General features: G+C 37.3%; 1 protein-coding gene across 1 annotated transcript in view; it reads left to right on the plus strand.

Moving 5' to 3' along the window:
• Positions 1-713: 713 nt before the first annotated feature.
• LOC121995625 overlaps positions 714-14,947 on the plus strand; it is a 33,834-nt gene continuing 19,600 nt past the window's right edge. The window contains exons 1-3 of the mRNA XM_042549359.1: positions 714-1,848; positions 5,226-5,341; positions 13,421-13,629. Of these exons, the coding sequence (XP_042405293.1) occupies positions 1,013-1,848; positions 5,226-5,341; positions 13,421-13,629 (1,161 nt within the window). The 5' untranslated portion in view covers positions 714-1,012. The remainder of the gene's footprint in view (positions 1,849-5,225; positions 5,342-13,420; positions 13,630-14,947) is intronic.

Consider the following 14,947-nt stretch of genomic DNA (forward strand, 5'->3'; position numbering starts at 1 on the left):
ACGCCCTAAAGGCTCCCAAAGACTTTTAAAAGATTTTTCATAATCTATCTCTAAATTATAGGAAAGAAAGTAAATCATAAAATTAATTTATATTTAACCGCCTAAATAATTAGGGAAAATATTGAACTAAATAATCTTAAATATGGAGCGATCGATCGGATCGTATGAATTTTTTTTTTGATTTTTTTACTATTAAGATAAATAAAAAAAGATGTTTACGAGGAGCGATCCATCCAGAGTTACGTTTAGAGGGAAAAGAAATCGCAAACAAAATTATAGGTGTAAAGGAGCCATTATATTAATGATGTGTCAACATAGTAAGTGGTGGTTGACTTGTCAATTATTCTAAATATTTTCATAGTGAACAAAAGAAAGGAAACTCATTTACACACAAAAAAACAAAAAGCAAACAAAGCAATGGTTAACTAGAAGACCGATGAATGCTTGACAACATCTTCTTCCCCAAGGCAAGTACATGAGTCGGTTCGAGCCAAGTGCACCCGATCGTCCTAACTCGACCGGTCTCGCTCAGTGACGCGAACGAACCGTCTGTTTCCCTCCCAAGTACACGCTGTGCCTCTTAGAACAGCAACGTAACTAACGATCCATCCACGAGTCGCCGCGTGGCTGCTTCGTCCCCGTCGACGAATTGCGAATCTTAAGGCAGCCGCTACGGCCAGATGCGAGCTCGAGCCGGCAACCGTCGTTATCCTGCCCCCGTTTTATTTCCTGGCGACTCGCCTCCTCCTGTCCAGTCTCCTCTTGCTTTCCTCGTCGGCTCCCCGTTTCTCTCGCGAACGGCTTGCCCTGGTAAAAAGGTATCTCCCGACCGCCACCAGCAATTCCCGTCGCCTTCCTCGCCATCCTCTCGCTCTCACTTTCCCAAATTGTCAAGAGCAGGGGGGAGAAGGAGCGGAAACCATCCAAATCCTAACCACAGGGCTGGGGGAATCGTCCCTTGCCCTAATTCTCTCCTCCGGCCAAAGCGTGGTGATGAGTTGCAACTCCGTCCATGGTCGCCGCCTCTGCGTCTTTTGTAGTTGTCCTCCTCCTCCTCCTCTTCACGTTTGCCTCCCCTGCTGCCTGCTTCCCTCGGCTGGACGATGGCGGAGCGGATCGCGGGGATCGCTTTTCGATCTTGAACTTGGAGTCTTTGTGGCACGACTATGCGCCGCCATCCCCGCCTCCTTCTCCGCCGGACCCGCCCTCGGCCTCATGTGAGGGTGACTTGGGCGGCACCGGCGACTTCGACGGCCTCTGCGAGGTCCATACCAGCGTGCAACTCTCCGAGGACATCTTTGTGAAGGCGAATGGGAGCTTCGTGGTCTACCCGGATGTGGTCCTCAGCTGCCCGCTGGCAGGGTGCTCCCTCGTCGTCAATCTTACGGGTGAAATCCGGATCGGGCGCAATGCGAAGATTGTGGCTGGGTTGGTGCGCTTAGGGGCGGGAAACATGAGTCTAGCCGACGGTGCAGCCATCGATACTACGGCGCTGGCGGGGGATCCGCCGCCACAGACCAGTGGGGTCCCCTCCGGGGTAAATGGTGATGGTGGTGGACATGGGGGAAGGGGCGCGAGCTGCGTGGTGAAGGAGGGGCAGACGCAGGAGGACTCCTGGGGTGGAGATGCATACTCCTGGTCATATCTGACGAGGCCTGAAAGCTACGGAAGCAAAGGGGGTTCGACAAGCCGGGAGAAGGATTATGGAGGAGGAGGTGGCGGGCAGGTCTTTTTCATAGTCAAAGATTTCCTTGAGGTTAATGGAAGCATTTTGGCTGATGGCGGTGAGGGCGGCTCTTTAGGTGGTGGAGGGTCAGGTGGGAGCATCTATATCAATGCAACTAAAATGTAAGTGCAAAATAATTTCGATTAACATGCCTTTACTGTGGACTTAAATGTGTAACGTTGTTAATGTTCTGAAAATGTGTAAACATTAGATATCTTCCTTAATCAAAGTAAGGTTATTTATTATACTACAGTCACCATTATTTAACTTTCTGTTTGTTGACTACTTGAGCTTTTGCTGTAAATTGATATAGCCTGCGTGCTAGATATACACCAATCCATTGGAATCTATAACAAACTAGATGTAATTTGGCAACAAATTCTAAGCACTAATGAAATGTTGCTCAATTATCAAATCAGTCTAAATTGAATTTTGGCATGATTTACTATTTCACTACTCAGTGAAAATTTCATATGAGTTTAATAGGTATGGTTAAAGGGACAAACTGTTTGGTTATATACTTATATTTTGTTTTGAGATTTCATGGATGTTGATTTTTTTTGTGTTGAATTCTGAATTCAATTCTTAAAATCTTGAGTCAACTGATCTGTATAACAAATCACAAAAAAACACGTGTGCATAGTGAATTCCATACCTTTTGACTTTAGCTTGGTTATTATGGATTTTGTAACACAACTTTGAGAAGCAGTTTTTGATGCACAACATGACAAGATAGATGGATTGCAGCTTGGAGATGTTTGTCATGGCTTAGTCATATGCTTTGAACTATCTTAGGGGAACCTTTTTGACTTTGCATTAATCTTATTAGGTAAGACTATCTTCTTCAAATTAGTCATGCAGTTAGGATCCTTTTAGTTAAGTTAAGCAATTTTGAACACCACTATGATATATTGGGTGGATGAAACGATAACAAAGCTGATGCAAGGCTGTTAAAAACACTACCCCTGGATTCAATGCATGGGTATCATCATCATATCACAGCTTATCAAGGGCAAATCATTGCTACAACAATTTAAAGTTTTCGGCGCACAATATCTCAGGGACAAGCACACATGTGTACTGAAGGGAGAGATCTGGGGCCCAATAATTGGAACTATTGATCCCATAGATTCCCATCTTGGGAGATTCTACCAGCCAAGTAGGATTAGTGTTCACCTCAAGGTCCTCAACTAATATCTCTCAAGAAATTGTGTATCAATCAGACAACAAGCAACTAAACCTACAGAAGATTAATCCTGAATTTGGTGAATCAATCAATTTTGGTATTGAATGCTTTGGTGGAGAAATCAGAAGATATAGACGGTTAATTGGGGAAGGCATAGGCTCTAATTTGTCACAGGAAGTTGAAAGATGTTTGAGTCCTTTCAGGGTATGTAGACCCACACAGTAGATGTTCAAGTCCCTTTAAATTCTATACAGTACACTTGATCATTTGATCTATACACAGTGGTCTATAAACTATCACATAACTCTAACTAGCACTTGGTTCTAAGTTGAAGATTTTGTTTATGTAACTGCAGTCTGTATATTTTCTTATGTTTCCACTAACTTTCACCCAGTAAGATAATTATATATGCTACAGACTAAGACCACATTAAGGAAAATAGTAGACAACAATTTGAAAGCATATAAATGGAGTAATACTAATGAAGACTATATAATATATCAATTAATGAGCATCTAAAAAAATATTCTAGAAACTGTTATACAAAATTGAAAATTCATTATCATCAATTAGCATTGTCTCAACTATTTGAGGCTAGTTACATTAATATTATTGTTCCATTGAACATGATGGAAGATTACCTTTAAATATTAACTATTGTACAAAATATAGTATACAAATATGATATTATGACCAACACAATTTTTTAGACATAGTAATTAAGATGTTAAAAGCATGGAAAAAGCATGATCAGTAGTTTATTTAAATTTGGATTCAAATGTTAACTAATAAATGCAATATATGATGCCATATTCTTATGCAATTGAAATGAATAAATATCAAAAAATTGTAAATTTGTAATATTAGGAAATATATTTTTTAAGATAGTTTCCCTCTTTGTTTCTTTTTTATCCTTAATTTTATAATTTTTAGTTTTTATTCTTTAATTGAATATGATTCTAATCATTCTAACAGCTGGTATGACTGATAATTATTGTATGTTCCATACTGATCTGATTTTTTGAACAATGCTTGATCCATTCCGAGAACTTGGGAAACCAAAATGAATTGACATTGTAGAGGACTACTGTCTATTTGCTGTACCACATCTGATTTTTGAACTATGCTTGATGTGCTCAGATAACTTGGGAAAGTTACTCAAATTAGAGAGGATTTCTATGTCCAAATGGCAAGGGAGTAAAATTCAATGCTAAGTAGCCCTTCAAGGTTGTACAAATGCGATTATGGTTGCAAATGATCTTACAAAACCAATGCTGTCATAGAGTCGCAATGAATAAGGACAATAACCTCTGACAGGTGTCATGAGTGACTTAGAAGATGCAGCCTGAACATTGCTCCATTATCATTTTTGAGATACAATCTTCAGTGTGGCTTGTGGGAGATATGAGCTGCACGATGGAGTATGCATGCCAGATAGTGTGCTTGTGGCACTTGTATTTGTTCAGATTTGAATATCTGAGGGTGTTATTTTTTCCTAAAAACGATATTGATTTGGTTGACTTGCTACCTTGTGAAGCTGAACATGTATGCCATATCAAAGCCTACAACTATGCTGGTTGTTATGAAGCTTGAGATGGAGTGCTTGTTTAGTGAATGGTAAATTGAGATTTGAGTCACCACGAAGTGTAACTTGCAATATTAGATGAGAAGCAGATCCAATGTAACTACAGCAGTGGAAGCATGAAGAATCCATCATGACATATGCTCAAGGACAAGGGAAGTTAGATATCAACAAGCAAAGCATGAGCAGCAATTTTATAATGAATATTACATTTATGTTCACAATTTAACTACTGACTAGAAATCACTGTCCTATCAGGCATATCTAATGCATTTATTTGGTGAGCTGCAATCCTTAAATGCAACACTAGTAAGACCCTAAGCAAGCAACCATCTTTGTTAAAAGAAAGAAATCAATCCAGAATACAAAAATGTATAATTTACTGATTAATAGTGTGCTATACTCTAGCTAATATTGTAACTACCATCAAGCAAAGAAGTATGTCCAAACTCTAGGATAGTATGGGCATATCATATCTCATCATTGAGCTCACTACCAAGGCAATTCAGAATTCTTAATTATGTTTTCTTTCATTTATTCTTAATCATATATATAGAAGTTCCTTAACTAGATGCATTCTTATCATTCAGTACTCATATATATATATACACATATATAAAAAGTATCTGAACTATTGCCTTTATTTACAGCTGATCTACTTGTCATGTTTGATCAATATACAAAATTATCGTGTCTTGAAGATCGATCTAATGTTCGTTTTCTAATTGCAGGAAAGGAACAGGCATGGTAAGTGCATCGGGAGGTAGTGGCTTGGCCGGTGGTGGTGGAGGTCGTGTATCTATTGCAGTTTTCAGTTGGCATGACGAACCACATGTTTTTGTTCATGGTATGATTATGATTTGTCCTACTTTCAGTACAACTTGTCTTTTTTTTTTGTCTTAAAAAGGCCATTGTTCTGAATGCCTACAAAAGAGGCTTTTATTCCATTAGCACATTTATTATCATATTCTCTCTTCTCTATTAGAAGGGGAGCCTTGACACAACGGTAAAGTTGTTGCCGTGTGACTTGGAGATCATACGTTTAAGTCTCGGAAACAACCTCTTGCAAAGAGGGTAAGGCTGCGTGCAATAGATCATTCTTCGGGACCCCACATTGGCGGCATCTTCGTGTACTGTGCTGTCCTTTTTTTCCTCTCTCTCTCTCTCTTCTCTATTATAATGAAATCACCGACGGAGGCACACAACATGTACTGCATCATTCTTGGTTTGCAATCCTTGGTCCACTTATCCAACTCTCCTCATCTCATTGTCTTCTTCTACCAACCCAGTACCTCTATCTGATAGAAGCCGTTTCCATCTCCTCTTGGACTTCTCATTCCCCCAACCACCCACACAAAGCTTTATCCCATTGTCTTGGCTAGATAGAAGCCCATATTGCTCCTATTTTGCCACTTGTGCAGGATCTCTAGAGCACACCTCCAACTCTGCTAGACAACATGGATTCAATGCAATTGAAGTTAGGCGTCCCTCAATCAACCCTTGCAAATTGAAGGGAGGAACCTACCTATGCAAATCTACATCGAATTGATCAAGATCTAAATGCATGGAAATTTCAACAATAAACTTGCTTGAATTTTTTTTTTTTTTTGAGAAGGTAAATATATTATTAAAACAAAATATTACAGAGGATGCGCTTAGGGGGCATCTAAGAACCGAAACGCATGGGTTTGTATCTTTAGATGCTATTTACATTTGGGACAGCCCCCTCATGTAGGTACTTGTTCCTAGCTTGCCAAAGAAGAAAAACCGTACAAGATATGACCAAAAATCTTGCTTTTGTTATGTCACCAGTACCACGTATGTTCGTATGAAACACTCTTAGTAGTTGTTTGCGAGTGGACATCAATTGCCGTACACATAGCATGCCTCACCTTGTCCCATAACATCTTGCTGAACGGGTAGGCAAAATAGAGATGATCTAGTGTTTCATCTGCTTGCCTGCAAAGAGGACAGACCTTGTCCATCTCATAGACCAACCTATCTTTGGTGTCCAACCATCCATGAGCCATCAGCCATAAAGTGGACCAGTGCTTGGGCAAGAGGTAGGATTTCCACACCACCTTTGCCCACACTTTGATGGAGCCTAGGCTTCATAGGCTTCAGAAAACCACCTAATCAGCAGCTCGGAAGACTGTTCTGCAGGTGCCGGGATTTGTAGTGTATCTCAGATGTGGAGTAACCTCTTGATCAGTGCTTGAGTAGTTGAATCACTTCCATAGCCACAATCTCTTTTGGAAATCATTTGTAAATTAGCTCCATATGCCATAATACTTTTGTAAAAAAATCCAAATATACAAGTTCCTTTATTGTGCTTTAGTTTATTATGCACCTTCACTTTATAACCATAATTATTTGTTATTATCCCATATAAACAAGTGTCAAGTGGGATAACACCATTAGCATAAGAGATGCAGACAATGGTTTGAAGTCTCATTTTGTACTAAGGTTTTGGTGCTTGATCTGAGTGAGTTGATTGAAATATCAGCTATTACTGTTTGTTGGCATGGCATCCAGCCAGTTGACATCAATTAGAAGGAAAATCATGGAGGGGGAAGACAGGGAAGAAGAATATATCAAAAATGTTACTGCTGTCATTGCTACATAGAGTACTAATATTGTGTCTGCTCATGTTGGTTTTATTTGGGTGACTGGATAAGATATCTTGACTATGCCAATCTAAATGATGTGACATATAAAACCTAATACAGATCATAGGTGTGTGAATCTTGAAATCAAATACTCTAACCTAAAAAAAATTCAGATGAATTTGTTAATAAGCTATTTGTTGAATTAAAAACCTGGAATCTTACACGAGCTAATCACTCAATTGATGCAAACCCAACAAGAACAATGGCAATATGCATTACACATTGCACGCTTAGGAAAATTTAATCTTATGTTTTAGATGCTATAAAACTCGACCCATGACGAACTAGACATGGTCGATTCTAAGCCTGGATAAAGGAGGAGGGTTGCGTTAGATTGCCAGCCAACGTTAAAACTATGACAAATGTTCAATGAATGAGTCCATTGAATTATTGTGCTAATGTTAGGTTGTTCCTTGGAAGGAACTCATTGCAGGGTCCGACTGTAACGTCTCGGCAAAGACCATTATATCTCCAGAACTAGGGTGTAGTGTTAAATATGCAAGAGTTTGTGTTGCAGGTTCGACTATTGAAACATATCGGCAAGGACCGCTATATCTCCATGAGAACTTGGGTGTGATAGGAAAACTAATAATCTAAAATTTGGAATATGGAATATAGGAACTCAGTAAATTAATGGAGGTAGTAGATATGATGATTAGGAGAAGAATTAGTATTTTGTGTGTACAAGAGACAAAATGGGTAGACGAGAAGGCAAAAAAGGGTAGCTCGGTGCACGAAGCTCCCGCCATGCGAGGTCCCGGGGAAGGATCCATTGTACGCAGCCTTACCCTGCTTTTTGCAAGAGGCTGTTTCCAGGATTCGAACCCCTGACCTTTTGGTCACATGACAACAACTTTGCCATGCGCCAAGGTAGGCGAGAAGGCAAAGATGATAGAAAACTCAGATTTTAAGTTATGGTACACGGGAAAGAGTAAAACAAGAAATGGAGTGGGTATTGTTGTAGATAGTTCGTTAAAGGATAAAGTTATAGGAGTAGTTAGAAAAGGAGATCGAATTATAACCGTTAAGATAATAGTGGCGAAAGAAACTATGAGTATAATTAGCGTATATGCACCGCAAGTAAGATTAGATGAAGCTATCAAATCAAGGTTTTGGGACGACTTAGATGAAGTATTACAAAACATTCCATTAAATGAAATGATTTTAATAGGAGGTGATCTACATGAGCATGTCAGAGTGAAAAATGACGAATATGAGAGGGTACATGGGGGTTATGAGTTTGGAATGAGAAATGAAGAAGGAAAAACTATATTAGATTTTGTGATAGCATATAACCTTATATTAGCTAATACATTTTTAAGAAAAGAGAAGAATACTTAGTCACGTTCAAAAGTGGGAATAATAAATCGTAAATTGACTTTCTTATGCTTTGGAAGAAGGATAGAAAGATTTGTAATGATTGCAAGGTCATTCCTGGAAAAATCTTAATTACCCAACATAGGTTAGTAGTGTTGGATATACGCTTCAAGCATAATATCAATAGAAAGTAAATATATACGACTCCTAAAATTAAGTGGTGGAAATTAAAGGATGGGAAGCAAAATATATTTAAGGAGAATATAAGAGTACAAGTATTAGGTGAAATATATTGTGACTCTAATACGACATGAGATAAGATGCTATTAAAGTTGAAAATAGTAGCTAAGAGGGTACTTGGCGAGTCAAAGGGACATGCACCACTAAATAAGGAATCTTGGCGATGGAATGAGAAAGTACAAGAGAAATTGAACGAAAAACGAACAGCTTATAAGGAATTATATATTTATAAAAATGATTTTTTTAAAAAAAATATACAATAGCCAAGAAAGAAGCTAAGAAAGTAATGAATGAAGCAAAAATGAAACTTTTGAATGATTATATTAAAAATTGGATACAAAAGAAGGGAAAAGAGACATTTATAGAACAGCTAAAGTGAGAAAAAGGAAGACAAGAGATCTTATCCAAATAAAATGTATTAAAGATGAATGTAATAGAGTATTAGTAAACAATGGAGAAATAAAATAGCGGTGGAAGAGGTATTTTCATCAACTTTTTAATGAAAGTGTAGGTGACAAACTTAACTTAGGTAATTTAAATAGGTCAAATGAGTATAGAAATTTAAATTTTTATTATAGAATTCAAACTTCAGTAAAACAAGCTTTACATGGGATGCACAATGAAAAAATTATTGGACCAGATGATATTCCGATAGAGGTATGGAAGTGCCTAGGGAAACAAGGTATTGAATGACTTACAAAATTATTTAACATGATATTGAAAACGAAAAAAATACTTAATCAATGGAGGGTAAGTACTCTAGTTTCCTTATATAAGAATAGGGGAGACGTATAAAATTGTGCAATTTATAGGGGTATTAAACTAATGAGTTATACCATGAAACTTTGGAAAAAAGTAATAGAAGAAAGGCTAATGAAGGAGACACAGTGTTCGAAAATCAATTTAGGTTCATGCTTGGAAGATCGACAATAGAAGCTATACATCAACTTAGACAATTAGTTGAAAAATATCGGGAGCAAAAATAAGATCTACATATGGTATTCATCGACTTAGAAAAAGCTTATAATAGAGTCCTAAGAGAAATTATATGGAGAACTCTAGAAAAGAGTGGTGTTAGCGGAACATATATTGAACTAATTAAGGATATGTATGAGGATATAACGACCAGAGTGAAAAACTTCAGGCGGAGTAACTGAAGCATTTTCCCTAAAGATAGGGTTTCATCAAGGATCAGCTCAAAATCCTTATCTTTTTACTCTAATTATAGATGAACTCATTATACATATTCAAGACACAGTACAGTGATGTTTGTTGTTTGCAGATGATATTGTTTTGGTAGATGAAACACGTGAAGGAATAAATGCTAAACTAAAATTTTGGCGAGAAATACTAGAAGAGAAATATTTTAGGTTTAGTAGAATAAACACAGAATATATAAAATTTAAGTTTAACAATATTAGATGTAATGAGATAATTGTTAAGATAGGAGATGATAAGTTATCCGAAACTGAGAGTTTTAAATATTTAGGATCATTTTTGCAAAATGATGGAGGGATTGAGAGAAATGTGTTACCTAGAATACAAGCAGGATGGTTGAAATGGAGGAGATCATCGGGTGTTTTATGTGACCGTAAAGTGTTTCTAAACGTAAAGGAAAGTTCTGCAAAACCGCAGTTAGACCTGCTATGCTATATGAAGCTGAATGTTGGGCTATGACTCGAGCACATAAGCAGAAGATGAGGATGTTAAGGTGAATGTGTGGACATACGAAGATGGACAGAATAAGAAATGAGAGCATTAGAGAGAAAGTCGGAGTTGCATCTATTGAGAGAAAACTCCGAGAGACACGTTTAAGGCTCCAATTAGACGACAAATAAATGCTCCAGTTAGGCGATGTGAAATTATGACAAACACACATATCAAATGAGAAAGAGAAAATAAAAAAAAGACTTGGTTAGCAATAATAAAATAAGATAAAATTTATTTAAGTATAGATGATGATATAGTAGGAGATAGAGTTCAATGACGTAAAAGAATCTATATAGCCGACCCCACCTAGTGGGATAAGGCTTGGTTGTTATTGTTGTTGTTTTAGATGCTATAACATAGGTGCAACTCAACATCACAGGCATGAGAATAGACTTGGACATAAGTTGAGGGATATCACCAAATGTGTTAAAATTCGAGTTCTCTAACTTTAACAATCTGTTAGATCTAATATGTCTGATTTGTTAACTGTCATGAAAAACTATCTTGGTTTGGAGGCCTTGTTGGGCTGGATCTGGAAATGTGACAACTGTAGTAGGGCAGATGACATCGGATCCTATTGCGACAGGTGGAAGAAGGTGGGCATGGGGTTGTCAGTATGAAGTAGGCCATGTGCGGCAGCCAATGTTAGTAGGCCTATAGTGGCCCCTGGAGAGGTTATCTAACCAACAAGTGGGAGAGTTGGCTACCAGCGAGGAGAGATCCTCTTGTTCATGGTGTTTGTGCGATAGACTAGGTCTATGACAAGATTGAGGTAGACCAGGTCTTCTTCAGATGAACAAGGAGGCTACAAGATCACTGGCAAGAGCCAATTGATCGAAGGCCCTATAGGATGACGGGAGAGGTACAAGTCTTCTCAGTGAAGTGGATTTGCTGAGGAAGAGGAGAACAAGTTTGGATGTGGGATGCGACTCTGCTACGTCATGGTGGTGAGGAAGTTGCAAGCTACGGGATGCATCTGTTCAAGTCTTCTCAGTGAAGTGGATTTGCTGAGGAAGAGGAGAAAAAGTTTGTATGTGGGATGAGACTCTGCTACGTCATGGTGGTGAGGAAGTTGCAATCTACGGGATGCATCTGCTTGTGGTGGTGAAGCAGACAAGGAAGAAGCCTTCTTGTTATCCACCCCTCTCTGCTTGCGACCGGAAGCTCAACATGGAGATGGGTGTCTGACAAATCTGTGAACTCGCAGTGGCTTGCAATCATAGAAGAGAAAGCATTGGGCGGGGTGTGAGCTCTTTTGCAACTAGAAGAAGCCATGGGGTTATGGGTCGCTTCTGCAGGGAAACAGTTTGTGAAGGAACCACTTCTTGTAGGGGTTAGCTCTGGACAGAGCTACAAAATCTTGTTGTTATTGCTTGTCATAGTTGTTAGTTCAGGCAACAATGGTGGATGGTGGAGGTCCTCAGACCAAGTAGCCACGCCAAAAGGGTGATAGTTGGTCAATGTGGTGGGTTACACAAGGAGAATTAGGTTGAATCAATATAGGAATGTTGAAATACCAAACAGTGAATAGGAAGGTTCTGATACAATGCCAAAATTAACTAAAACTCACACAAATTGATAGCTATCTCATATAGAGAAATTAGAATCTCACAATGAGAGGAAACTATTGAAGATAACTTTGTTTAGCATAAATCTGCTTTATAATGGGGTTTAGGGCCAATTTTATGGAACAATTAAAAGGTATAATTTTCTTAACTAATTCATAAGGTTATTCTTACCCTAATAATATAACAAACTTTACTTAAAATTACTTTTAAAAATTTATATTAAACTTTTATTTTAAATTTTCTACTTTTAACCCTATGTTCATCCAGATATTAAATTTGTTAAAATTGATTGGCTGACTACTTGTCCTTGTCCTAAAGATCGAGCTGTAAGCAAGAAGACCAATTAATATGCTTGTGTTTTTAATATTCCTCCCTCATGTATGGGTTATACTCCCTCTTTATGTTAGGTGGAGTGCTTAACTTGATTAGCCCGCCTTGCAAGGTTGGTATGGAACTCCTGCTGCTCTGATACTATTTTAAAATTTATTGGCTAACCAGTTGTCCCAGAAATTCAAGCTCTTAGGAAGGAACTAAATTATATGTTTATATTGTTAACAAAACCACACTAATTTTCTATTGATTTCTCTCGGTTTTAGAGAGACTATTTTAAAATAAGTTTTTCCAATAAAAAATTTGTTTCAAAATTTTTAAAAGCAGTTTCATTTTTAAGGGCTATGAACAATTTTATTTTATTTTTAGCAAAACTGAGTCTTTATGAGATTGGGTTATAAAACCCTATAAAAGATGTCTTCATCTCCTTGATATGTGTTTTTTTAAAGTAATAATATAAGTTCTCTATCCTGATATTCTCTTTTCTTTCTCATATTGATATTGTTGATTCATGAACATGATTGCATGTTATCTGCATATTCAAATTTTTCATTTTTTTTCCTGATCTCGATTTTCTGCTTTTTAAATCCTGCTTGGTCATGCTTTCAGCATCAATTATCAAAATTCAGATAATTTATTCTTGTTTGGGCTAATATGTGGTTCTTAGACAGTCAACTTTTCTGTAAATACTTGGGCATTGCATATGCATGATTTGCTGTCTATTTTATAACGTTTTCTAGTTGGCAATAATAGGTTTACTGTTTCTGAAAGTACTTCACTGCACACTGAAATTCCTTGAACGACCTTAATGTTATTGTTCTTTTGTTAGATATCTTTAGATAAACACTTGGTTACTTTCAAGGTTATGTATCTCTATAAATAAGCTTAACTATTTCACTTTGGATTTGGTTGTTATATCTATCCCATCTTTATGGGATATCAAAATCTGAGACATAACTAAGGAATGTGTTTCCTTTTGGCATTCTTGCTATATTATTCTATTTAGACTATAAGCTGTTTTTAGATTGCTTCTTCTTGGTGTTTGCCTTGTCATGATTTTTTTGGGGGATTAGTCTGTTATTTCTTGCACAGGTGGAAAGAGTTTTGGCTGTCCTGATAATGCTGGTGCTGCTGGAACACTTTATGACTCAGTTCCTAAAAGCCTTATAGTTAGCAACCATAACCGATCAACACAGACTGATACACTTCTACTTGAATTTCCTTATCAGCCGCTTTGGACAAATGTTTTTATTAGGAATTGTGCCAAAGTTGCTGTTCCTCTACTATGGAGTCGAGTACAGGTTAGTTTCCTTGGTTGAATGTTATTTTGTGTTGAGCAGTATTATATTCCAAAACCCAACTACGTCTATGAACATACGGAATTGTTCCATAGCTTCCAGGTTGCCCAAAATGTTAATATAAAATAGCACAAGGAGGATTTTGGTGTTTTTTTAAATGAAGCCATTTGAAACTATTGTTGGTTTAGTACATCATGAAGACACAGTAATTCTGGCACCCAGGATTTTGTATTTGACAGTTCAGGGTTTAGTCTATGATTGATTGGCTTAAATGTTATGGTTAGTTAAAATATTAGAGAACTACAGGAAACCCACTGAGGCTTAGTACTGCAAAATCTGAATGGAGGATGCAAATACATATACAACAACGACAACCAGGTCTTATCCCACTAGGTGGGATTGACTAAGAGGATGCAAAGACCTATATTAGAAAATTAATTACTATATTTGTCTTTACAAATTGAGTATGTAATTCATTTGCTCATTTCTTGTTTGAGAAAATCAGTTTTGCATGTGAATATGTGCTATGGTAGACAAATGTTTACAGCTTATATATTTTTTTTGTTTTGACCACGATGTGTTCCTACACCACATTGGGTGTTTGACTAGGGTGGGAACAAAAAGGTTAACCCTTCCAACTATACTGTTATAAGAATTTGAATCCTGACCTTGGGTTGGGTCACCTCTGGATCTAGCTTGCTTACCATTAGATCAAGCAACTATAACAATTATTGGTTTACAGTTTATACTTTATTTTTATACATCTTTGGGAACTTATTTTCTTAAATATAATTCCATTTATAAATTGATAACTTGAATAGGATCAATGCAGTAGTAATTGAAGAAACACAAATTGCTGGAGGATATAAATGCATAGAATTTAACAACGTAAGTTAGCATTTCCATGCTTATGCATAGAATGTATAGCTAAGGATTTCCTAACGGCAATCATATTAGTAAGTGATACAAATACTTCAGAATTTGTACAAAGATTGCTTTAGGACATTGTTTAATTACTTTCTGTGATTCTTTTCAAAACACATCCAGTGTCTGTCCACCTTTGGATGAATAAGGTTGCTTTAGGTCCTGATGGCTTGAAACTATGTCCATAACCAAACGAATCCAAGTAGTTTTGTGAGATGGCATTTGCTGTTGTATTGTCTTCTCTTTAACAAGCAGGACTTCTTGGAACTTTTGAAAACTTACTAGAGTCATAAGCTTTGACAAAAATGAAATGTTTTGCATTTAGCAATATTTTGGTGATATCACTGACTTATGTAGTTTCAACTTGCAAGTGCTTACGAGTAGAGTCTGCTTCATA

This window comes from Zingiber officinale, chromosome 6A (genome assembly GCF_018446385.1).
Source record: "Zingiber officinale cultivar Zhangliang chromosome 6A, Zo_v1.1, whole genome shotgun sequence".
In the NCBI taxonomy this organism is placed as follows: Eukaryota; Viridiplantae; Streptophyta; class Magnoliopsida; order Zingiberales; family Zingiberaceae; genus Zingiber; species Zingiber officinale.